The sequence below is a fragment of the Lonchura striata genome, chromosome 5, assembly GCF_046129695.1.
Source record: "Lonchura striata isolate bLonStr1 chromosome 5, bLonStr1.mat, whole genome shotgun sequence".
Classification (NCBI taxonomy): domain Eukaryota; kingdom Metazoa; phylum Chordata; class Aves; order Passeriformes; family Estrildidae; genus Lonchura; species Lonchura striata.
The window spans coordinates 17,138,782-17,165,487 of NC_134607.1; the positions used below are offsets into that span (position 1 = coordinate 17,138,782).

At 40.9% G+C, this 26,706-nt stretch overlaps 1 protein-coding gene across 1 annotated transcript in view; it reads left to right on the top strand.

Moving 5' to 3' along the window:
* Positions 1 to 358: 358 nt before the first annotated feature.
* Positions 359 to 26,706, top strand: part of SYT10 (synaptotagmin 10) — a 44,795-nt gene continuing 18,447 nt past the window's right edge. Inside the window, exons 1-3 of the mRNA XM_021551911.3 lie at positions 359 to 646; positions 12,238 to 12,595; positions 18,548 to 19,112. Coding sequence (XP_021407586.1) covers positions 496 to 646; positions 12,238 to 12,595; positions 18,548 to 19,112 — 1,074 coding nt within the window. The 5' untranslated portion in view covers positions 359 to 495. The remainder of the gene's footprint in view (positions 647 to 12,237; positions 12,596 to 18,547; positions 19,113 to 26,706) is intronic.

A 26,706-nucleotide genomic window follows, 5' to 3' on the forward strand; every position in this document is an offset into this window, starting at 1 on the left:
CAGCTCTGCTCGGCGATGGCGGCGCGATGAGCGACCGAGGAGCCGCGCTGGGAGCTGTCCCCGCTGCCCCGCGGGGCCGGCGCTCCTGCGGCCGGGAGGGGACAGCGCTCCGCCCGCCGCTCCCGCCCACCGCACCGCACCGCATGGCACCGAGCGGGACCGCGGGGCGGGGGAAGGAAAAGTTTCCCGGGGGATGCAAGGGCCCCCCGCCCCCCGCGCCGGGCTGCCATTGGCCGAGCCGCCTGCCGGAGCCCGGAGCCACAAAAGGCGTTGCTAAGTGGATGTTTATTTTTTTCCCCCTCTTTTTATTTTTTCCCCTCCCCCCCCCCCCTTTTTTTTTTTCTTTTTTTGCCTCCCCCCGCTCCTTCACTACTTGTTCGGTGCACTCGCGCCGCTCCCGCCGCCGCCGCTCCGCTCCCCGCGGGAGGCAGCGCGGGTCGGGCGCGGAGCCGTCCCGCGCCGACCATGGCCTAGCGGCGGCGGCCGGGCCGCAAGATGAGTTTCCCGGCGGAGGACGGCGTGGGCAGCCTCTGCCACAAGGCGCTGCAGATCATCTCAGAGCTGTGCCTGGGCGGGCAGGTGGAGCGGGAGAAGTGCGCCGGCATCTTCCCCCTGGAGAGCTCCCGGCAGGGCATCGGCGGCACAGGTACCGGCACCGGCGCCGCCGCCGCCGGGCTCGTCCTGCCGCCGCCGCGGGCGGACAGCGAGGCGTGGGCGGCCGGAGAGCGCAACTTTTCCCTTTGCTTTCCCTGCGTGCGGAGGGGGCGGACGGGGTGGGGGGCAGGCACGCAGCCCGCTTTAAAATCCGCTCCCTCTCGCAGACCGCCGAGGCTGCCGAGGAGCGCTGAGGGTAGCGCCGGGACCGCCGGGGCGGGGACCGGAGCTGCGGGGCGAACGCGGGGGCAGCGGGCGAGGGTGCGGGCAAACGTGGGGCCGGGGAGCGCGGACAGGCGCCGAGGGGACAGAAATCGCCGCCGGAGACGGCCCCGTAGCCCCGCAGCTCGCTCGTTTGCCACCCGCTGCTCCGCTTCGGCAAGGTTTTCCCCACGACGGGAGTTTGTACGGAAAGCTCGGCGCCGATGCGGGGCCGTGCGAGCGGGCAGCGGGGCAGGGCGCTGTGTTCCCTGCCCCTGTCACGGGCGGGCAGCGGGGCAGGGCGCTGCGGTCCCTGCCCCTGTCACGGGCGGGCAGCGGTTCCACGAGCCGGGCTCGCCACGCGTGGGCTGCACCCTCTCGCCCTCTCCTGTCCCCGGCCGTCCCTCTGCGCTTGGCGTGTGATGCTGGAGCCCGGGCAACAGGTTGGGCGGCGGGGAGTGCGGGCAGCCGGTAGGGCTTGGGGTGTAGCCAGGGCTCGGGATGCAGCTCGCCCCTTTCTGAGTGGGGTTAGAGTATTTTGCATCCTCTCCGCTCATCGCTGGGGGAGGCAGGAGAGCCGTCTGACAGGCAGTGGGAACCTGTGGAGTCAGGGCACAGCTTCGGTCCGGCGCAGGACACTTGCCCAGGAAAATTTGGGTAGGGTGGAAGGAAAAAATTTGGGTTTAAAGATTCCAAATTCATAAAAATTGTCATATTGAAACTAAGACTTCAAGTCTTAAAAGTGATGACTTTTGATATCTGGATTTCTGCACCTTTTGATACCAACTCTGCACTTTTACATTATCTTGTGTTGTGCTCCCTAGGCACCTTGTTTTCCTTGGCACTTATTATTAAGACAGGACTCAAAAGTTGCTCGAAGTTCTGAGCTTAATTTCTGCTAGAAGGGATTGATAACCTCTACTGTCTGTCCATAAATGCAAATGAACAGCTTGCATTATGGCCAGCAAATGCCAAGGGTAACCATGCAACTTAAATAAATTAACACCAGCCCATGTAACGCAGCAGGTTTTCAGCAGGTGCCCTAGCTGTGCTGTCGCTGCCACTGCAGCTGATGGCCTTTTTGTTGTTTTCTTTTCTTTGAATACCCGATTTAACCACAAATCGCAGGTTATTTGTGGTATCTCAGACCAAAATCACTGTTGTCTGACCCTGCTTTCCTCAGCCCAGCCCGACCCAGCTGCCAGGGCAGGGCAGCAAGGCGAGGAGGGACGAGGGGGCTGCAGCCTTTCCGCCAGCACAGATCATGAATATTCTGATCATGGTCTGTGTTAGTCTTGGTCTGAATGGTAGAAGGTTGAATGAAAATAGCATTACCCTATGGAGCCTGGAAAACTGGGATCTGCAAAGTCAGTGTATAAACAGGTGGGATATGAAGGACACAAAACATTCCATGAGGTAAACCAAGATCTGCTGTTTAGAAAATGTGAATCTTCAACACTTGGTTCAATATTCCATTGTGTATAATAAGAGGAGCTTCTCTTTAAACATTTCTTGAAAGTCAACAATCTGCTTGGGGTTCCCTTTGTAAACCCTAACTACCTTACAGTTGTTAGCCTAGGGAAAAAAATATAGCTAATAGACCAGGAGCTGGAACCACTGGGTACCACATCTCAGTTGAATTCCTAAATCTCACTTTTCCCCTTAAAAGGAAACCAATATTAGATAATGGGTGTCAACTTTACTGAGACGCCCAGTATATTGAGCATTATCTCATTAACAACACTGCTAATGAACATATAGTAATAGTCTATCTCCAGAGGAGGACCAGACACACTGTCATCGTTGATAATTAACAATATTTTAATATGTAAACACTTAGGTAGACAAGATATAAATATAACTTGCATCAGTTTTATGAGCAGAAATACTCTAAATACAGTTGAAGGTGAGAGAAGTGGTGTCATTGAAAGGTGAACCATGCCGTATCTCCTCCTCAAATGCACATAGAGTTCCTTGCCATCTCTATGGATAAAGCTAATGTTGTCCAGAGCACCGAACAACCATAGATACTCTTAATTAAAGGTGGAAATAGTAAGTTCATTCAGTTTTCCTTGTCTCAAAAAGATACCTAAAAGTATCACAAAGGTAGAATAGGCAAAAAATCACTAATGAGATGTCACTAAAGGAAAGAAGTCTAAACAGTACCAAGCCTGACAGAGCTCAAGAAGCATTTGGGCAATGCTTCCAGGCACATGGTGTAATTCTTGGGGATGGTCCTGTGCAGGGCTAAGAGTTGGACTAGATAATCCTTGTGGATCCCTTCCGACTCAGAATATTCTGTGATTCTGTAAACCATGAGGAGACACATATTTGAAAAGAAGTGAATGGTGCAAGACCCTTCCAGAAAGTAAAAGGGTAAAAAGGAAAGCAGACCATTTTTACTTAATATAAGGATAACTGGAAGTTGAAAACGCTGTGAAATGCAACTAGAACTGCATTGATATGGTTATGTCAGTAAGCCTGGTGAGAGCTTTCTGTTCAGCTAGACCATGAAAAGCAGCCAAGTCTCAGAGGAATCTGCTACTTGAGGCAGAAGATACATCACCCAATCACAGGCTCAAAAAAAAAAAAAAAAGAGACAATATTGACCCCATGACCCAAGAAGTTTCAGAGGGAAGCAGAGATGCTGGGCAGTGATTTTTTTTTTTAATAGTGTATATGCCTAGATGAGAGAAAGAAGCATTAAAAAGATAAACAAAGAAGAAGAAGCTGGAGATACAGTCAGAAGAAAAAAGGGTGAGTATGGCTCTGTGAAGGCAGAGTATAACAAAATGAAGCAACAAAGCAGAAAGGGGAGATATTCCGGTTTCCTTCCAATAAGGGATCAGACAGGTTTGCATCAAAGAAATGACTGATTATTCAACAGGTTTTTTTTCCTCTCAGTATCAAAACCAACACCTTAGGACCCGCAATTACTGCTCACTACTTGGGTCAAGAAGGGGTAATCATATTTAGTGTAATGAAGAATCAATCTACACAACTCACAGCAAATAAACTTCAAGAGACAGAAAATTTTGTAATTTTCTAAGAGCTTTAGACAAGTGAATATAGACATCTGTTGTTATATTTTATGTCCCAGTAATTACAAGAATTATTAATTCACTCATCTCAGGGGAATGCTCAAGTGAAAAGATTAGGAAGCTGTTTAGGCTTATAGTACTTTTGTATGATTAGATGACTGTGAGCTTTCTTCTGAAAGTTACAGTATTTTTGGCAAAATGCTCAATTAGATGTGCAGCTGCTTTGTTTTTATCTTACACCTCCAGTATATTTGGTCAAAATAATTAAGATGTCAATTTATAAGAGTTAAGGTGGAAAATAAATGGCCGCTGGATGTGCAGGATTTCACATAATAAAAATTATCTCTAAACTTATTAAATTATTAATTTTTTATAACTGCCACAAACTCATATATGCAGTGTGGTTATACTGGAATCTTGGCTCAGGTTATCTCATTAACAAAGGACTCTAATTAATTTTTTCCAGCTAAGCATCCCTCCTCATTTTCAGTGGAACCAAGCACATCAAAGGTCCCAGTTGTGAGCATTTCTGAAGATTAAGCCAATTGCATACAGCATAATGAGAGGAGTTGGACATTCTGCTCTAGGGACACATGTTTAAAATTCATTTTATGTCCTCTGCAAATGGTGGGTACTTTGTGCTCTTTGCCTTTTTTTAGGCCTGCTGGTCATGCAAAATTTTACTCTCTCATTATCAGTTCCCATGGGTGGCAAATGTTTATTACAGATCTGGAAACCCAGCTCTGGTATAAACATTGAGGGCATATTTTTGCCCACTAGAGTGGATAGTGAATATCTTGAGAGTGATGTTCACTCTTGCTCCTTTGCTTGTCAGACAATTGATTTTTGAAAGTTGACCATGCAAAGAGCATCAGCTTCTAGGGGATCATTTGTTATTCATGTAAATATTCTACTGACAGTTATTCTGTTAACAGTTTAACCTACCAAGTTTTTAACCCTACCTCTGACTGACAGTTTGCTATAAAAGTACAGAGGGAGTGAGAAAGCACTGGAGCATCCTGCACATGGCCAGTCTGTAATACAGACTCACTCTTCCACGAAAAGCAATGTCTTGTGTCCTCCTGCTGTAGCTGCCATGTGCCTCCTGTTGGCTGCCAGAAGCTTCTCTGACAGCTCTCAGCCTGCTGGATGGCAGCTGATTTAGTTTACATTTAGTCCTGTTTCCTTTGAACACGCTGTGTTCATGCACACAGTGTATGCACATCCACAAACAGTGTGAGCTGTGGCTGTGCTTGCACTGCCTGGATCTGTTTAGGAGAGGGGGAAGAACAAATTTACCCCACAGAGTGGTTGTAAGTTCTGCTCAACTGTGCCAAAGTAAGCATGAAGGGGATGAGAAATGGCTTGGACAAATGTGAGGGCTACTGTGTCCAGCATAGGACTGTCATGCAAGAGAGGAGCATTTTTCTATGTGATAAAGTAACTGTTGTGTGAAACAAGTGAGCATTCTGTTATAGAGAAATGAAACAGTGTCTCCGCTACAGGGGAATGTGAGAAAACCAAATAATAAACATTTTAACAGTTAACAGACCGACCAAATTATATATCATACAGTTTATCACCTGGTTAGATCAATGTTGCTGTCAGAGAAATACAGCTTGGTGAGAAAAAAGTGCAGGGTGACTGAGAAACATAACTTACGAAATCAGTGTTAATAAGCTGCGAGAATCAGAAATGCATCTAATTCAGCAGCATAAAGGCAAAACAGGGGAGTAAATGTACCACTGAAACCAGATTTATTTACAGCAAATGTGAAGGCAGTCACAACAATGCAAATAGCAGCAATACACAGAAAAAAACCCAGAAGGTTTACAAAAGAATCTTACTCTATACCCATTTAGTAAAGAAACACTAGGGGAAAATTCAGGAAGATATATACCATCTGGAGAACAAATCTATAAAGATGATGAAGACACATAGTATTTTCCTGGATGATGTCACATGTGTGAGATGTTTGTTATATAATGCTGGGTAAGAGTAAACATAGCCATGACAATTCAGAGATGACACTTGAGCTGCATGAACCTCCTTACAGCTTATGGTGTGCTTGTGGTGAGCAGCAGTCCAGTGAGCTCCTGGTGTGTTCTAACTGAAAGAGGATAGGAAGGGCTTCTTCCAGAAACAAAGAGATCCTCAAAAGTGTGAGAACTGCATGGGACCAAGCCTAAGGCTGTAGGTTTTTTTTCATTTAATCGAAAGCTAAATGGGCAGGTGTGGGTCTAGCAGAGAGTCCCTCCTGTTGAGATTGAGAGTCAACAAGCAGAAAAGTATGTAGGCCAGAAAGAGGCTTGAAAGTGAAGACCAATAATTTACAGACCCAACCAGGCTAAAGTGAGAACCATCGTCTCTAATATAGCTTAGATAAATTGATTTTGAAAAGAGCTTCATAACTCTGCATGCTGTGATCATGCAGTAAATCACAGTGATCCCTGAATTCATTTGGTTCCCCTCCTGTCAGGAAAAAAGCTATCATAGAATTCTACTAGCATTAAGAAATGATCTACCATCCAGAAGATGGTGGTGGAACAAATTCAGACACCAGAATGAATTAACAGGGAGTGAACACATTCACAATAATTCACATTCACAGAGTAAAAGTCAGAGGAAGATCTAAGGATGCTTCTCCATGGGAACAGGCGAGGAGGTCACACTGACTCTTTTAAGTTAAAGGCTTTTTTTTCCATTTGACATCTAAGTCAGGTGTTTTGACAGGTTCAGATTGAGAAAGAAAATACAAGACTCTGCATCTGCCACTTTCTGAGGCATGCTAGAGCATCATGTCCCCATCTGAAGGGATTTGGATGAGACAGAGGTAATTGTGGAAGATCTGCTAATGCAGAGTAAAAATTAATACCAGCAAGTTTTTATGTGTTTAAAATTTCCCCAAGGAAAACCAAACAGCAGAAATGATGGGTTGAACCAACTAGTTCATCTACGAGGGATAGGGGAGATTTATTGGCCCCAGACCTTTTATAATTTATAAGGGCCCTGCTTCCTTTCAAATCTTAGAAAATCAGAGACATTAATTTATTTATTGATTTAGCTGACTCCTGGTATTACTTACACAAGAGTTCCTTTATTATGGACAGGATTAAGTACAAGTTAAAGAAAAATATGTTTGAGCACAGGTTGCAGACATTGCCCTTTAAATATTTAAGAGAACCACGATCAGATATAGACAAAGAAATGGGCCAGAAGAGACTAGATCCCTCCTTTTCCCAGGTGTTCCTTTCACCCCTGTTCCTTTTCTGAGAAGAATCCATTCTCTCTAATGTGGTTCATTTCAGATGTGCCTGACCCTCACACACCTGGGCATCCACATCACAGCTCTGTGTGGTGTTTCTGTCTCCATTCAGGATCACAGGCTTGTGCAGTATGTTTTTCCAAATTCAGCCTCATGAGGCATATGTTGCCTAAAATGTAAGTCACCTTAATTTGGTTTTGAAATGGAAGTCTGTCAATGTGCATGCTTGCAAATGGATCCATGGGCAGGACTTTTCTGAGGCAAGTTCCAAACAAAAAATTTTTGAAATCCATAGTACCAAACCGAATGTTCAAGACATTACCTAGAACCCAGAAAAGAAAAAAAAAAAAAAAAAGAAAGAATGACACCATTGCCTGGTGAAAAAGACTGGCTATTAAGGAGATTTTATGGTAGAAATGTATCCCAGGGTGTTTATAAAAATACTGAGAATTTTCAAGGCTTCTCAGTAGACATGCCTTTTTTAAATGAGAAATATAAATTTGTCCAAAATTTCATATCTTGAAAGAGTAGTTTTAAATACAAATCATGAAACAGGAAACAGGATGCTTTCAGTTATTAAATTTTATCAAGACTAGAAATAAGATGTTTAGAACAGACATCAGAAAAGGGAGTTCACCAAGAGTGAAATGAAGTCATTGAAAGATCTCCCACTGACCAGAAGGGGATGGTATGAGAGAAAAGATCTTCTTGACATTCTTGAATACACCAAGTATGAGAATAAGAATGGGAAATGCATAATTCTGTGATAATTCTTAATTTTCAGAGGGATATCCTTTTCCGTGCAAATTTAAATCATTGCAGACAATCTGCATTTACCAGTTCAGAAAGAGTTGTTCAAGATAGTTTTTGTTTTCTTTTGGACCGGTGAGAACATTATTCACAATGTTAACAATGAATGCTGTCTCAGCATTATCTCCTCTACCCTTAAAAACTTAGGCACTCTTTGAATTTGTCACCAGTTTTATATCCTAATACTTTTGTATGTGAAGTGCAGTTGTGGTCTGATGGCAAATCTATCCTTCAGTACCCATTTTTCTTCCCTATCAGGACTCCTTGGCAGGGGTGTGAAGAAGCTCCAAACCTTCCTCTTAAAGTTTTACATTCTTCAACCAAACTTCCTATAAAACCTTAATATAAGAGACACATCCAGCCTAACACACAAAGGGTTTTACTGCTCCTCAGATGATTTCAGTCTTCACATAACAACAAATGTCTCATAATTGCTCAACTGGGTGACTGACAGAAGGAAGGACATGAAACAATATGCTTTGTATATAAATTTTTATTTTATGGCATTGTGATTGCTTTGTAGAAATTGTGGCAATAAATGTGATTAAGTAGTTTTCCGTAATGAACTATTTTTTGGTCAATTTTCTTGGAATTCAAATATTTCCTGTATTTGTTGCACTATGAAATTCAATATGCGTGGCTGTTTAATTTATTAATAAAATAGCAAAAAATTGAGACTACAACTGTTTATAGAATTAGTTCTTATCTCTGCTTGTGAGACTTTAGATGTTTCACGGGATTATTTTACAGATATAAAACATATTTTCTGTAAAGATTTCAGGAGCTTTTTCAACTTTGAAGTAGCTTAATGGAAGTGCAGAAAAACAGCTTAGAGAAAGCTGAAGTACAGGAGTAGGTGTTGAAAGGAGACAAGAAGTTATTTGAAGGCTTGAAAAATGTCTTGCAGTGAAAAACTTAAATTAGAATTGGCTAGAAATGCTTTGATGCAATGTTTTTCAGCTGATAGTATCTATTCATCAAATTGAAGCTCTGCTGGAAGGGATCAATTTTCATATTTCTGGTTTTGAAATGTTTCCAGCAGTTTCAAAGTTGTTAAAACATCCTCCTTCAACATTTTCCAAATGGAAAAAAAACTCCACAATTTTCAGTTCTAAAAGTCTTCCTCTCAAAATATAACCTAATTATGCCAACCATCCCTAAACGGAGCTGGCAATATTGCAAATCACCCAAAATTTAATTTCTTTTTTTTGTTTTCTTCTCTTTTTTTTTCCTCATTTTTATTTATTCCTGGCAGACCATTAACATTTTCAAGAGTTCTACTGTTTGTCACACTTGGAGAACAGAAAAAAAAAATTTGGGCAGGTTGCCTGACAATTGGTCTGGTTCAATCTGTCAAAGAAGGTTCTTCAGCAAGGCCTACCTCTGCATGAATACATTAAATTCAGTATTGACTGTGCATTGTGTTTGTCTGGCCAGGTTTGGGGTTTGTCTGGCAGGAGGGGGAGTTTCTGTGAGAAGCTTTTGGAAGCTTCCCCCATGTGCAGCAGAGCCCAGGCCAGCTGGCTCCAGGATGGTCTAGGCTGAGCCCCCAACACAGGGGTTGAAGGAAAACATCTTTAAGAAGGGAGAAAAAAAATCTGATGTGCATCAGCAGCTGGAAGAGGGGAGTCAGAATTTGTGAGGAACAGCTCTGCAGGCACAAGGGTCTGGGAAGAAGGAGGGGAGGAGGAGCTCCAGGTGTGAGATTGAGGTGCCTCCCACTGCAGGTCATCACCACTGCAGCCTGTGGGGCATCCCAGTCCCAAAGCAGGTGAATTCCCAAAGGAGGCGTGACCCTGTGAGGAGCCCACCCTATAGAAGGCTCCTGGCAGCATCTCTGGACTTATGGAAAGAGAGAGGATCCCTCCCTGGAGAAGGTTTGCTGGCAAGACTCCTGACCCCGCAGTGGGCTCCCAAAGGTCTGCTCCCAGCAGAAGGGACACCCTGGAGCAGTGTGTAGAATGGATTCCCACTGGAGTTTGTGCAGGACTGGCTCCTGTGCCAGGGACCACACAGTGCAGGAGAGCAGCAGGGCAAGAGCGTGAAGAGTCCTGCAGAGGATGGAGCAGCAGAGACATTGAGTGATGAACTAATGCAGCCTCATTGCCCATCCCCCTGTGCTGCTGGAGGGGAGAGGCAGAGAAGGGAGGAGTGAAGCTGAGCCCCAGAAGAAGGGAGGAGTGCAGAAAAGTCTTTTATGATTTGGTTTTATTAGTCATCATTGATTTGATGGGTAATAAATTTATTTTCCCAAGTCTGTTTTGCCCATGACAGTAATTGCTGAGTGATCTCTCCCTGTCCTTATTTTGACCCACAAGTTTTTTGTTATATCTTTTTTTCCCCTGTCCATCTGAGGAGGGGGCTGACAAAGCAGCTTTGATGGGCCTCTGGCATCTGTCAGTCAACCCACTACAGACCATTCCCTGGAACTGAGCCTTTCTCCTTGCTATTAGTGTCTGTTGTCTGCTGAAACAGAAGGGCATATCCAAACCACACATTAAGAATGATCATTTTCCTATTCTGATTCCTGATCCATGTCTAGGAATTGTCTAGGAGGGTGTGATCTCCAGATTACAACATTTTCTATACATTTTTGCTTTTCTCGCATATTTTCATGAGGAGTGGTCTGTAAATTCAGTGTTTGTTACTGGCAGATGCATCTGGATATTATATATTAATAAAGAAAACATTCCCAAATCTCCACCTTTCTGTCTTCATCATTCTGCTTCATCTTTCTGTCTTCAGTTATCATAAGCACTGGTGGGGTCCATCGTGTTTCATGGAGCTAATCCATACCTTCTTGCCCATGTGAAAATCTATAAAAATATGCTCATGCTCTCTTTGCACTTTTCCAGTGATTCAGTTTAGTAGCCTGTAGCCTGGAGTTATGGATACCAAGTATTAGCTGTTAAACTGTCAAAACTTGTTGTAACAAACAGCAGCAGCCATTACTTGAGGAGTATTTAAGCAGGGCTTAATGAATAATTTTAAGGCATATAAAAGGCTGTTTTGAAAAGGAAAGGGATTTTTTTGGTTATAACATTAAAAGATATTGGAAAAGAAAATGGAAGCATGTCACATAGAATAAAACTCCTAATTAGGGCTCAACTGGCAGTCCTGGTGATCCACCATCTCCTAAAATACATGTGTGTCCACAGAATTTTGTTGGCATGAAATCTGTCTTTCTATCTTTGGCCAGGCTGTTGGATAATCTAAGCAGTTTTGGCAGCAAAAATCAAATACAGGGCAGCAGGAGTAGCTCAGTGCACAGCATATCTCTGTACAGCTCAGGGCATTTCACTGTGTTCTCTGAAGCCAGCTGCATTTTCACAGCAGAATTTAAGATACTGATATATCTGTGTTATCTTGGTCTGACATAGCCTTAGTCCAGAGCTGATGATTTAACCACAGAAATCTCTTATTTATGACAGACTTTATCTTAAATGTTGGGGTTTAAATGTTTCTGAAGCAGTTGGCACACAGAGTCAGAAGTTTGGCAAATCTCAAAAAAAAATTTGTGCATCAGCCTAGAAGTTTAGATCTAATCTGTCTTCATGTGTACTGATAGAAAATGTTGACTGTGGCTTAAGTTTTTCATAAGCGTCTTCTTGATGTTCTAAATGTATGTTCTAGAGATATAAGCATCAACAACCTCTGGTTGAAATTAAAGTTGTTGATGTTTTCAGCATCTGTGTCCTCCACCTGAAGCCAGTAAGCAAAGGGATGTGTACTTTACCCCTAAGGAGAAGGCTGTCTATATAGGCACTTGTTTTCAAAATTGGAAATACAGATTTGGGAACAGAATTCTCATGTGTTTGCTTTAAATCTCAGTGAGGATATTTGTTGTTTGATTATAATAACTTTTCTTTAGCAAAGTAGGTCAACATTTCTTTCACCTACTGATCTCGAAGTCCTTTAGCCAACAGTGGCTGGGAGGTTTTGGGATGGTTTCCTTACTTCCTGAGAAGGAAAATTCCTGAGAAGGATGTCTGAGTATGTGGTGAGTGGTACACATACTGGCCCTTATCCTGAACAATTAAAGGAGTGCTTGTGAAGCAGATATTAGAAAATAATAATATATTAAAGGTACAGGCTTAAATGTCAGAAATTAAAAAAAAGAAAAAACTCACAATTTTAAATAGGACTTTAAAGCTCTACACAAACATAATAACAAAAATGCTTCTATCTCCTTCCCTGTGTTATTTTAATTTTTTTTTCTCTGCATGTTTGTCTGTCACGATGATTTTCGTTTCCAATTCCTTGCAGATGTCTCAGTCAGTCTCTTAGCAGTCGTCGTCAGCTTCTGCGGGCTCGCCTTGCTGGTGGTCTCGCTTTTTGTCTTTTGGAAGCTGTGCTGGCCCTGCTGGAGGAGCAAACCTCTCACCTCCAGTGCCAGTAATGTCCCGCAGAGCAACTCCAGCGCTCCCACGGAGGTCTTGGAGAACAGCGAGAAAAAGGAAGTCAAAGAAAATGGGAAAGCTACCACCAAGGTGCTTGAAGCTGCGCTGAAAATCAGCCACACTTCACCTGATATTCCAGCAGAGGTCCAGAACGCACTGAAGGAGCACCTGATCAGACATGCTCGGATGCAGAGGCAGATCACGGAGCCCACATCCTCATCAAGGTAAGCCAGAGGCACTCGCACTCATGGCACCTTTCCCAGGAACAAGTAGAGCAGGAACACTGCTGGAAATTTCCAGCATCCAGGATTATTCACAGGTTTCTTAGAAGTTATGGGTAAAACATCGCTCCTGTGAATGTGAAGCCACATTGGACAGAATATTCTGAAACGTTTAGTGTACCTTCAGTTACATAATAATTTTAACATATCTACATCTTCCACTACTTTGTAAAGATAGATGTTGCCACTTTAAGCATTTCCCTTTTGGGTTTTGATTATAAGAAAACATATTTCAGTGGTTTGTTTTTTTTTTTTTTAAGAACTGCAAGTCTAGATTTTCACAGAGATGTTTTTTATAGCTATATCAGTTGTTTTTGCATATGAAAGTTTCCCTTTCAACCAGATAAATGACAGACTCATTGTTGATGGCACATTTCCTGAAGACATGGTTTGCTGATTACTAAGGAATTAAAATTACAGTCTAAAAATACAGATCCTTATAGACTGATCTTAAAGCTGTACAGATTCCCTATAGGTCTATAAATAAATGACATGCACACAGTATTCCTTAGTGGTTTCTTTAGTATTAAAGTGGAGGACACAAAATTTAATTTTGCATTAGGTGCCACTTTATACTTAAAAGCAGTGAAGACATGCAGGGATCTACAGATTCAAATGGGATTTTCTTCAAACACTGTCAGTAAATTTAATGCATGGAAACAAACAATGAACTGTGATAATCAAATTCTAAATAAAAAGGGGATTGTTTCATAAGCAAAGATTGGGAAAATTAAGGCTAAAAGAGGCACCTGAAGTATTGTGCAATGCCATAAGTTACAGTACAGATACTGTGTAGGAAGTAGCATTTTTCTCAAAATGCTGTTTGCTAAGGAAACACATACTAAAAGAAAAAAACAAACCCAAAATCAACCAAATGAGGAAACCCACTAAACCCAAAGAAACAAACAAAAAAAGGCTCACATTCACAATAATTAGAGGCAAAAGGAGGAGAAGACACATGCTTTACACTGAGTGGGCACATAGTTTGCTGGCCTCCTGGGAGCCCTAAAGACAATGTTTTGCCAGCTCAGTGCACTTGTTGTGGTGGTGAGTGCTCAAGTGCTTTTTCCCAGCTATTCCAACCTCACAGAAGAGCCAGGCAGAAGCCTCATGAAGCTCCCAAAATGAGAGCACTCCAGCCAGAGGAGGTCTGACTGACTTTAGCAGCTGAAACATGTCCTGAATTATGAGACTGTCCAGCTGGCTTTAAGCCACATTACCCTGGCTATGTCTGGTTCCTGCTACTGTATCCATCTGCTCAGAGCAGGAGCACATCATCCAAACATTGAGGAACATTCCCACAACACTTGGATAAATGTGAACTTGTAACTATTGCACTAAACACAGAGGAACAAAAATCCATACAGTTTAGCATGGTAAGCCCATTACCCAGCTCACTGCTAAAAGGATATTAACTGAGTTTATCTATCAAATCCAAGTATTCAGACTATCTGACCTCCTGAATAGACAGAAGATATAGCTGTCTGGCAAATGGACTTGAATAGTCTCAGTGGTACTATAGGGCAAGAAAGAAGTTCCAGGGATATGCTCCAGATCTACTTCAGGCAGTGAAAATATTCTCACAGGTCTCTAGAGTGATTTGGACTAAGATCTAAATGAACACAAAATATTTGTGAAGCCAAGGACAATTTTACATAAGCAAAACCTCCTATCAATACCAGTCTTTCTGCAACCTTGTAAGGGAGGTTTCTTTTTATTTCAAGATTATCAGTGTTTATCTCCTCTGAAAGGGACAATTCCCGTGCTTTCAGAACTGTCCCACTACAGCCAAACAGTAACAGGGTGTTTGGAAACATCACCTTCTTTTAGAGTACAGTGAAAAATTCTGTATCCTTTTACAAAACATGTTTACAATGACATGTGCCTTAAAAATTACCCAGAAATGGTGATCTTTCTGTTTGTAAACACATTTTATCTACACCCTGCCTGCCTTAAAGGAGTCCTAACTTAACAGCCCATATTAATTGCTGCTACCAAGAATATCATATGTGAGAATAAGGCTGGACATTTGGACCAGGTTTCTGAATTATTCCCTTTTTTTGTGTTAAGCCCAGCTGGCAATGAAGTACCAGCAAAATGACTGAAACCTGGCCCTCCAGTCCTTGACTGGGGGCCTCTAAATAAAAAGGAGCCAAAGGCAGATACAGAGGTAGCATGACTTCTCTTGCACCATCTTCAATGTTTTGTTGTCCTCAGGAGTCCTGAGGGATCCAGATGCACCCTCTTCTAAATACATTCCATTGACAAAGGGGCTGAGAGAACCATTTGCTGTCTGGATTGCCTCCTGTACACTGATCTCATCTGAGATGGGGAAGATTAAAGGGTTGTAACCAGCTCTGTGATGGCTTCATGCAGCCATCAGCTCTTAATAAAATAAATGTAACTGAACCATGAGGATTTTAATAAGCCAATCAGAGCAACAATCAAATGTGTCCAATCACATTTTTAGACTGCACATTTGACACAAGAGACATGTTAGTATGGGGAAATGATACATTTCTGTTTAGTTTTAACTACATATTTTTCCTAGTCCCTGATAATATGTGAAGATCTGTTTGTTAAAAGCTCTTTAGTCCTTGATACCAACTAACCACAACAGCAGAAGAACTGCAGCAGTGGTGCTCATTTGCAAATAATTTTGCTCTGTGTTTCTGAGAACCACCCTTTCCCGTACTTTGTCATAGTATTTTGCAATATAGTTTATTGCTTCTATGGAAATCCATTCTTCAAACATTCACCTGTATTTTCCAAAATTATGCTTTTCACTCTTTAGTGTCAACTGGAGAGGAACATGTTGAGCCAGTCAGTTCCCAAGGGGCAGGAAGGCAAAAGTGAGGTGTGTGGGTTTGTTAAGGTTAAAGAAAAACAAACATATATGTTGATTCTATTTTTTGCAAAGAGACGCTTTTGTTCTGTCTAAATATCACCAGTGAGCATGCTGTTTTCTGGCTTTGGGCCAAAAGATTGCTCTAATGTCATCTAGGAAAGCTAGACCCAAGTCATCCCTCATAAGTCTCATGTCATATCATAAATCAACATCCTATCCCTCCCTCTTGTCACAGATGTGACAGTCTTACTGAGTTAGAAATCAGCTTTATAGTGTCATTATGCCCATGAAAATACAGTTTTATATTAGATTTACATGCAAATTTGCTATCACTCAAAATGCATTTGTTCTGTTATGGAAGGCAAGTCTTCTATAGGAGAGCTGCATGTTAGAGTCAGTAGAGGCTGACATAACTGGATTTGCAGATGTTGGTAGCTCTGCCACATTTTAACAACCTGTTTTCTGACATCCTTGAATTTCATTATCACAGTCATTAATCCCTTTGTTACTGCAGAACAAAGAAAGATAAATATGTTGCCATGACAACAATGAAACATCTTAATAATTAGCAGACCAATTAGCTGTCTTGGTGAAATGCTGTGACTCAGAACAGATACTAGGCACTGTGTAATTAGGACTTTGGCTTACTAGAGCAAAAGTGCTGCTGATTCCCACAGGGAACAGCAATACAAATGCATTCTTTCACTTAGTGACATCTCACAACAATTCAGGAGAGAATCTGAAGCACATGAAGTCTGAAAATTTAAAAGAAAGCTGGTACCTTAGAAATTATAGATTTGTGGTCTTATATTGCTTTTGATTGCATTAACCTAGATTGTCAAGAATGCAAGAGAAATTGAAGAAAAGAGAATTTGTCATGTACGTGTTTCTGCTCAAACTGATGTTGTACAATCAGCTTCACTGTTTCCCCTGCAAAGGCACTGCTTATGTACAACAGGGTTTGAACACGATACCCCCATGGCAGGGGGATTGGAACTGGATGATCTTTAAGGTCCTCTCAGACTCAAACTATTCTATGACTCTGTGACCATCTGGGCACCTCAGAAGTACAGCTGCAGGTGTGAGGAGAACTCAGGAAGGCCACTCTGCCCAGGTTTCCTTAGCACTGACAGAAGCAGCAGTAACACGGATCTTCTTGGATCTCATTTTGAGTCAAAAGATACTAAAAAGATAGTTCCTAAACTGCTGCTTGTCCAAGAATTTATTGCACTACATTTTGGGTGGAGTTCATCCCCTTACCCATGTTTGGCATCCCCATGAGGTCTTGTGCTTCTTGGAGGGCAAAAGCACAACAGCTGTGAAACTGCATGAGGACAATATTCTACTTTTCTGACCAGTCAAGGCCTTTTCATTTTTCACTCCATTCCAATGTGGTAATTAGACACTATGAATTCAAGGAGTTTTAACATTTAAGAGAGAAGAAAATCTTTCAACTTGTCTATCTGTAAAGAAGGAAAGGCAAAGTGTGTTACAAGAGAGGTGTAGTGTTCATCTAAATTTGACATCCAAACACCTGGGGTTTTTTGAGCTACTTCAAGTCTAGACTATGTAGCTCTCCCTGCCCTGTTCTTGTGTTGAGCTAGGACTGCTCCCTGCACCTAGCAGGACTGAAACAGCTGAAAGGGGAAACATTCTTGTCTATTATTTAATAGCTGCAGACTACCCCTTGTATCTCTGCTCAACTGAACTGTGGCAGTTTTGTGCTTCTTGCCTTCTGCAACCTCTTCACTTACAGCAAAAATACAAATAATATCTATGAAATGAGTCCTGGTTGCTTTCAAATGGACAATTTGCATTTCTGTTTTAAAGAAAGAAACACGCAGCTGTGACACCTCTTGTTTTCAGAACACAACACAACAGGGAAACCAAGCAATAAGGCAAGGCTACTTACGGCATTAATAAGCAATTGATTGCAAAAAGCAGAGGAAATTCTGACAATTGGATTGTTCTTTAATGGCAACTAAGTGTGCTCACAGGAGGAGGTGGTAAGCTTCTGTAGCACAGATTGTTGGGGTAGGGAAGTACCAAGGAAATGTGAAAATGCCTAAAAAATAGACTGGATAGAGTAGTCAAAATGGCATCTGCTGCTGATAAATGCTGTGAAGCAAGTCCAGTGTTTTTATACTACTTTAAGGTTGTATGGCACACCAGGGGTTTGATTTCAGTCTTAGTAGGAACAGCACAAATTTCCATTCAGATTCATGAGCGAAGATAAGCCCATAAACACATATGTTTGTGCAACATTGTATTCAGAATTGCAAGGAATTTAACATGCTGTTTCTTGCTAGTGGCGCAGGAATCAGCTTTCTAATACACTGCACAGCAGACCATGAGAACAAAAGAAAAAGAAAAAGCAGCAATGGCAGAAAATTGTTGGCAAAACTCTGCACATTGCAAGCAGAACAAAATATTCCCAATGCTTCTGGAGAAGGCAGCCTGCACCTCAGTGTAGCAGATACCAGGCAGGTGTACATAAAATGTTGTAGGATGGCAAAGCACCATGCTAAAAACCTCCAGACACAGCTCTGCATTTCCCTTTCAGGTGCCTTTTACAGTCATCAGTGTGAAGGCTGCTAAATATTTAATTGAAAAATCACCATGGAATGCCTCCAAAAAACCAGAGAGTACTGATGAAAATTCTGCAAGTGCTTTTTTTATTTTTTTCAGTTTGACCGTACTTTACTCAGGCCCTAGCAAAGTGGGATTATGGGATGTTGGAGCTGTCAGCTCGTTCTGTGAAAGTACATGAATTCAGTTTCAGCTGCATAGTCTGAAAGCAAAGTTATAAATATATTTATTTCTGGGAGTGAGTGTTTCCTAGGCCAAGAAATTAATTCTGAATGATCATTTCCTCTCAAGGATGCTTGAACACTTGCAAAACACTGAAAGGGGTGTGGAGAGGATTATTTTTTAATTCTTTTAGTCTTTTCACTAATTTGTTCTTATATTTTCTGTTGAGAGATGGTCTTTTCCCAGAGATAACCATGGCTTGTTTTGTGTGTCTGTGTGTCTATGTGCGTGTGCAGGCACAATTCTTTCAGGAGGCACTTGCCAAGGCAGATGCAAGTGTCCAGTGTTGATTTTAACATGGGGACAGACCCAGTTCTGCAAAAGGGAGAGACCACAACCAGCATTGGGAGAATAAAACCAGAACTCTACAAACAAAAGTCCGTGGATTCTGATGGGCAGCAAGAAGATGTGAAAACATGTGGAAAACTTAACTTCACTCTCCGGTACGATTATGAGAATGAACTTCTGGCTGTCACAATTGTCAAAGCCTTAGATCTGCCTGCTAAAGACTTCACAGGAACATCCGACCCCTACGTTAAGATTTATCTGCTTCCTGATAGGAAAAAGAAGTTTCAGACACGAGTTCACAGAAAGACATTAAATCCTGTCTTTGATGAAACCTTTCAGTTTCCTGTAGCCTATGATCAACTCAGCAACAGGAAATTGCATTTCAGTGTTTATGATTTTGACAGATTTTCTAGACATGACATGATTGGGGAAGTTATTCTTGATAACCTTTTTGAAGTCTCAGATCTCTCCAGGGAAGCCAATGTATGGAAAGACATCCACTGTGCCACCACAGTAAGTAATGTGTTACAAAAGTATTAACATCATATTTTCATTTCTTTTTTGTAGTTTTTGGCAATGTAGCCTGTTTATCAGCAGAGTTCAAAATAAAAAAAAAAATTAAAAGAGTAGCTGTCAATATTTTCCTTTGAGCACAGAGAATAATGCATGGGAAGATATAAAATTCAATTACCAAAAAATCTTCTGGGAGCATACTGTCATCTTTATGGCTCACTGTGTGTATATAAATTACATTTATTAATTAAATGCTGCATTATGAAAGTCATTGCTTAGCCAGAATTAATAACATTTTCCTGTTAGCAAAACACCTTGTTCTGCAAAATGACCATCTATTAAGGAAAAGGGCCCATCCTATCCTGCTCTTGTTAGGAAATTTTCATAGGTTAGAAATCTTGGTAAGGAAAAGAGACTGAAAATGCTTGATGTGTAAAATGTTCTTTGCTGACTGCACTGTGCTTAGGGTCCCCAGTAGCTGTATCTGCATTGCTGCTGGATGCTAGGAAAACTCAAGTGACACAAGCAAGAAGAATTAGGAAATAGAAATTAATTTTTTTGTTGTTGCTAGCAAGAAAAGAAGGTCTGTGCACAAGTGACAGGATGAATGACAGGCTACCAGAGAACAGCAGTCTACAGATACTGCTTTATTAACCTTGAATTCTAAACTCATCCTCCCTGGCTGGGAGTTGAAGGGGGGTGGAAAATAACAAACAGTTAAAATAGTCATGTTTAGGGTGTTGTTTAGGTTTTGGTTTCAGTTTCTTTTCAACTAGCATGCTATTTATGTAGAAGTTTTGCCATCCCTGGTTCTGTGGGTGTATCCAAACAGTGTGACTCATCCCAGGGTTTCAGCACCGGCCGGATTTCCACACGGAGGTGAACAGAGGACAGACCAGTGCTACATCAGTGACAGAAGCTTCACACCATCCCTTCTCTGCAGCCAGAGACTTCCCAAGCCTTTTTCACCAAAGGCTTTCATGATGTTCATACCTGCTAGACAGGTCCAGGTGTGCCTGAGTAGAAGGACAAGGAGCGCTGATATGGCCTCACCAGTTTGAGCATGAGCACTGTGATCCCTGAGAAAGGAGAAATACCAGAGTGCCAAATAGTGGAGGCAGTTTTCAAATGGGAATTCACAACAGGAGCTATTTATTTCAACTGCTGGGCCTAGCAAACTGGTCTCAGCAGCCTTCAGCACTCCTCCAGAAAGCTGAATCTGTGTATGCTTAGTTTGATCAAGCTCAGATTTAAGGCAAGTTTAAGAATTGTGTTCTCAAGCTTAAAACTGAATGTGTGTTTAAGGTCTTGGAATAATAGTCCAAGGAACCATTTTTAGAAATTTCTTCTAACTTTGATATTGTGTTTGATACTTTAGTCATTACTTAAAAGCTGAGTCACTAGCAGCAGGTGTGTCTATGAGATTTTTAACTGAAAACTAGAATGGTTTCAGCAAATAATAATCTCTGGACTGTTCACCACTGGTTTTGAGCAAATTTAAATGCCATACCAGATTATGCATTTGGGTTTGACACTAATACACATATGGAAATATGAAAATAGTTGCTAAACTTGGCACTGGATCCTAATTTAAGTTTCTTCCTCAGTAAGTGTTAAGGCATGCAGTTCTAGTGACTAACTCACTCTGCTGGCATTTTCATCTTGTCCATCTTAAAAGAAAGCATGAGGTTTTTGGATTTCAGCCTTTCAGGCAGGATAGTTTAAAGTGCTGCATGTATATGAAAAGGTTGTCTCCACTTAAACCATCAACAATGGGCACATAAAATTGGGCACTAAAATCTTTTAGTCTTGGCTAGCTTCATCAGCTTTCACAAGCCTTACCCTATCCTCAGAAAATTATGTAAGAAAGTGGTAATTGATTCTTTTTCCTGAAAAAATTAGGCCTTCCCAGAAGATGTCCATTGACTGTATGTGCATTGTGCTGCCTTGTGATTTACTTGAACTCTTTTATGAAATTGTAATACAGGCTTCTAGTTTCGTCATTTCAGAAACTGTAAGTTGAGTGAGCCAAACTTCCAAAGGAATAAATACTGTGTGAGATGTTAATCAGTGAAGACTTACTGTCTTAAACACCAGATATAAAGTTTACCAAAGTCACTAACTAGCAGCTAAATTACTAATGTTGGCCAGAGTCAATTGAACTTTGATAAACCTTGAAAAATAAAGATCCAGCTGGTTCTACAATTGGTGGAAAGTCATTCCAATCCAAGCAAATATGCTTTGGTGTTAAAGAATCCTTGTAAATTAAGCAGGTTGTGTGAGATGAAAAGGCCATACCCACCCACTAGAGCCCAGGAACCAAGATGCCATTCTGCAAATATATTTCTCTCATGCTTTTTACTTCTTCACCTTTGCTCTGTTTTTTTGTATGTTCTGAGAAGTTTTTTGTCTCTGTTCAGACATGATTCCTACATCCTATGGTCTGCTTGTGCTGCTGCTAAATGATAGATGTGGAAAATAATAGAAGTGATAGATCAAAGAATTAGTCAAAACTTAAAAAAAAAAAAAAGCAGTGGGAGCAGCTTCTCCTCATCTGTGAATCTTTTACATCTCTTCCACAGTCAAGAATTTTCTACTCGGAAGTTAAAATGAGGGCAAAAATAATTCTTATTACCAGTGTGAAAAAAAATCTATTCTTATGACACCAAACTCTGCAGTCTTAAACACTAGAGAGATTTACCAAGAAAATTAATTGCAACATTTTGCCTGTGAAGAAAAATGCCACAAGAGATCAGAAGATCAGGAGATCCTTTTTATGCAACAACTCTTTGTCAGTAGCTAACATAATTTTAAAAAATATTTGCTTGCACAACCATAAAGGGTTTTTATTTGGTGCAGGAAATACAGTCTGGGAAAATCAGACTGGATGGTTGCACTGAATCCTTTTGGCTCCAAACCCAATGAGTCTGTGTGAATCTACACTTTTAATACACTTTCTTTGTTCCTAATAATAATTTGAAATTATTCTATGGAAGTGCAGGATTGGCCCACACACACATACTCATTTTTATTCTCATTGTTTTCAGATGCTGATATTTGTTCACATTTTGTAGTTTGGGTTTTACCTTTATTTCTTCATTCATACCACTGTTTCTCTGTTGTATTTCTGTGGTGTACATTGAAAACATAGCACGTTTTATAATATATAACATGTACCTGTTAGATTAATAAACTAACATGTAAAGTTAGATTATTAATTTAAATTTAGGAAAAGTATTAATTTAAATGTAGGAAAAGTATCTTAGATATCTGATATACCCCCAAATTTTGCTTGAATAGGTGATTGAATTTTAAATTAATAACCCATCATTTGCTTCTATTCACCTGATTAATTAAAAAAAAAGGAAAAAAAATCAGGAATCAGTTTTGGGCTACCTGTGAAGGTTGTTCATTATATTGGAATACTTTAATTCTCACTACACTTGAGAAAATTAATTCATAGCATTAGATGCAAACAAATAATATCAAATAGATTGTTTAATCAACACATGAGGTTTCTGGTTTTGTCAGGTGCTTGAAGATTTTGCATACATTTATGAGGTTTTGTTACTATCAGAATATACTGCATACTTTAAAAAAAGAAAACTCTCCTTTTGGAATTGCTAACAAGCACTTCTAATATTCAGTGTCTTAAAATTTTCTAGGCAAGAAGTCCACTGCTTGTGGTCCATCAATTTCTGCATGTAAACATTTTTTAGGTTACTATAATACTTTTAAAAATTATCACCTGCTTTGGAAAATTCCTCTAAGGCTATTGCCTAAAAATATTGGCAAGTGACTCTCAGAGAGATTTTTTTTCTGAAGGTATCCTGTGAAGTCTGTTGGAGTAACCAATGATAGGAAACCATGCAACTGGGAAAAAAATTAAAGCTCAGGATTTAGAGGAAAGCCATTGCCATATCCAACAGAGTTAGCCTCTTGGGGATCTTAATCATCAAATTGTCATGTACTTGTTCCCTCTTGAATTATCTCATGTAGACAGATGGAACTTGATTATTATTTCCCGACACCAGGCATTTCAGTGCTGCAGTTTGCTCATTTGTGAAGTGGAATGTAAAAGCAGATTTTGTAAGGACATAGTCTTCATGTGATGTCCGTGGTGCGTGATTGCTGTTTCTAAAGCAATTGAAATATAACTAATAGCATCACTGGGAAAGACAGAAGTGCTGAAACATATATATTTTAAAATAGGTAGGACAGTTACATTTGTCTCAGTTCATTTATATCAAACACTTGCCAGAGTAGGAAATAACAGGTAATTCTGCTGCCTGCTGGCCTCTGCTATGGAAATAGATTCTTCTGATTTCCTCATCAAACAATAATGAAGCCTATCTCTGAATTTCACCCAGAGCATAATCCTTGCTTTGTTTTCTCCATCTCCCGTGTTTTGTAAGTGGACAAAGCTTTAGACCTTTCTCTGAGTGAGGCAGTTGTGGTAGAGAGCTGACAGAGGTGTCTTTTGTAGCCCAGCCTTGAGGCCACATTTTCAGGATTGTCCTGTTTCTTAGTGTTCAAAGAGCAGCACTATGAGGAAATGTTTTACCACCAGCAATGTCGTGGGCCAAGCCCTACAGCTACCCACCTTCATCAGAATGCACTTAGACCTGTGAATGTCTCTGGAAATCCACCTGAAAGGTTCAGGAGAACCTTAGACAGCTGTAAAAGACTCAGGGCTTTTCAGTGTAGGAGCACTGATCATCTCTGTAACAGGAAGAGCCCTTCTAAGCCAGGAACTGCTGGCACTTGTCATTTCTGCTCCGGGCCAGTAATAAAAGGGATCCATGTGACCAATGCTGCTGCTGAGCAAGTGAGAGAATACTCTGGATCATTTTTAAACCTTTTGGAGACCTTAATTTATGTTTGGAACTGCTTTAGGTCTGGTTGATAACTAGAAAATACAATGGAGAAAGAGTGGGTTTCTGTCCAGTTATTGAAGGCAAGGAAGGTTTCTACTATTATTATTTAATGCTTCTTATCATTTGAAATGACAAATAATTTTAATATTTTGATTTTCCAGAGGCAAACTGCTACTTCCACTCTACCCTAAAAATAACAAATATTAGGTGAATAAGAGCATGTTTTTTTCAGTGTATTTTAATATCTCTGCATCCAGACAGTGCTGTGGCAGGTGCAGGTAGATGACTTCTCTGACCTGCTGTGCCCTGAGAGCTCTCTGAGTTTCTCACTGCAAAGTCTCTTTCAGACATTGCCCTGCAGCTTCAGAAAAGCATCTTTCTATGGGAGGCCATATGCACTTTGGATCATTCTCCTGTCACACTTAGCTCCCAGAAGCGCCTCTGTTCTCAGCTGTTCTGAGGCAGGGATGGGCTTCCTTGCTGCCTGGCAAGACGGCACAACCCCCCAGTGCACAGGGCAGATGGTTCTGTACAGAGGGAGCAGCACAAGGAGCACCCAGGAGCCTTCCAGGGTGCTACTGAGGGCATTCTGCAGCCTCAGGGAGTCCATCAGGTCTCCAACCAGCCACAGAGCTTCCCCAGAGCAGCAAGGGCAACAGGCTCAGACAAGCATCAGCCCTCCACAAGCAGCCAACACCGTCATTACAGAGCAACAGGCCCCACTGCTTCCATACTGTCTTCCACAGAGGCAAGAACAAACACAAACTTAATTGATTCATTTCCCAGGGCAACAGCTCAATCAGGAGCTGGTGCTCAGAGGAAGGAAAGAGTTGGGTTTGATATGCAAAGAATAACAGAAGACGAAAATAAATATTAACGGTGGGGACAAAGTTTCCAAAGAAAAATCCCCTCGAGAGGTGGTAGAATTAGCTCTCCAGTCTGAGCCTTGCAGAGCTTTTAATAATTTCTGTGGTAGCAAGGGTACCATTGGATTCTAAATGCATAAAGGAGAAAACAGACTGGTAGATTTCTGTTCTCTTCTTTACTATCACTCTTTGAACTCCTGATATATGCCTCAAAACCAGGAATACCTTAACACATACTTAGCTAATTTTCTCAAGGTCCAGGTCTTCTTTCTTTTTCCATCCAACTCCCAACATTCATTGTTATATTTTAACTCTGAATCTTGAAGTTGAACGTCAGTAGTTTATATTGGAAAGCAGAAATATATATAATATGTTTCTAAACAGAGAAAGATAAATCTGTGCTATGGGGGAATTCTCTTCCTGAAATATTCAAGTAATCCAAAGGTCTAACTCACCAACACATTTTTCTTTAAATTTAAATACTGTATAGAAGAACAATTTTCAGTGTTACTAAAGAAAACAGCTAAAAGTCTAGAAAAGCAATGCCTGAATACCTTCTTAGGTAGCCAGAAAATTACTATCATTATTTATTACAGTGGCTTGCTTAAAATATAGCAGGAAAGCTGAGAATGCAATTTGCAGTTAATTTGTTTAGAAATCAAGTACAAATGGGATTCATGGCACCATTAGTATTTTTGTTGTACTACTCTTACATGCAGTCTTTAAAACATCGTTCCGGTTACAATGAATAGGAAAGTAGTTCCAGATATTAAAATTGAGATTAAGAACTGAACTTGTTACTATGGATTATGATAATATGAATGATAAATAAAGTAGCAACAAGCAAATTTTTGAGGGAATCTAATTTCTGCTGCACTACTAATTATGCAGATACTTGTAATTTTAACCATGGAAATTAATGACAGACTAATAAGAACAAAAGAATGTAAATTTTCCAGTTTCAGTAATATTTACATAGTTCATTATAAGAATACAGACAAAGTTGCTGTTTTAAGATTTTGCTTGAATTTCAAAACTTGAAAAACTAGTGGAAAAGAGGAAGAAATAAACATCAGTGAAAAAATTGTCTAAAGTTCACTTGTGACTCAGAACTGACACATTTTTTCACATATCAGGTCCCTATAAGCTTTTTACCCCTGCTATCATAGGAAATCACTTAGGATGTTGGCACAGAGGAGGGAGACTATGAAGGTTATTAGACTATCAGTATAGGCAATAAACAGTTTTCCTGTTCAGTTTCAGGCTTGTGTGGGTTGATATGTGAGTAAAAAACCACGCTGAAAATTGAAGGATCTACAACCACCTTCCCCACAGGACTTGTGGAGGTTCCTAGTAAAAAATTGTCTCTTTTATTGAATTTTGTGGAAACTACTGAGAAAATTAATTGGAGTAAGTGGCAGCAGAACTTTTACCAGCAACAGCAGTTCAAAAACCTCAATCAGTTTAATTGATGCTCCCCTTCTCACTCCTTCCCTTTTATCCATATTGTGAGTGGGGAGCAAAGCCTCTGTAGAAATGCTGCAATTTTTACAGGCATATGTGTGGAAATGAGAGCACTGGTGTCCATTGGGTATGATAACAAAGAGAATAGAATAAGGAACTTTTTATTTCTGACTGTGCCAGCTCCTGGACTTATTTCTCAGGAGCCCACAAAGCAGAGAATGTGGAGAGAACCTAATGGATTCATCCTAATGGAAGTAATGGAAAAATATTATTAGCACATTCATTCACGTGCTTACTAGTGTGGGATGAGAATTATGCTAATTTTAGAAATCTGCATTCTGTAGCTCAAAACCACAAAGTTCATCAGAATAACTGATATGTGCATGC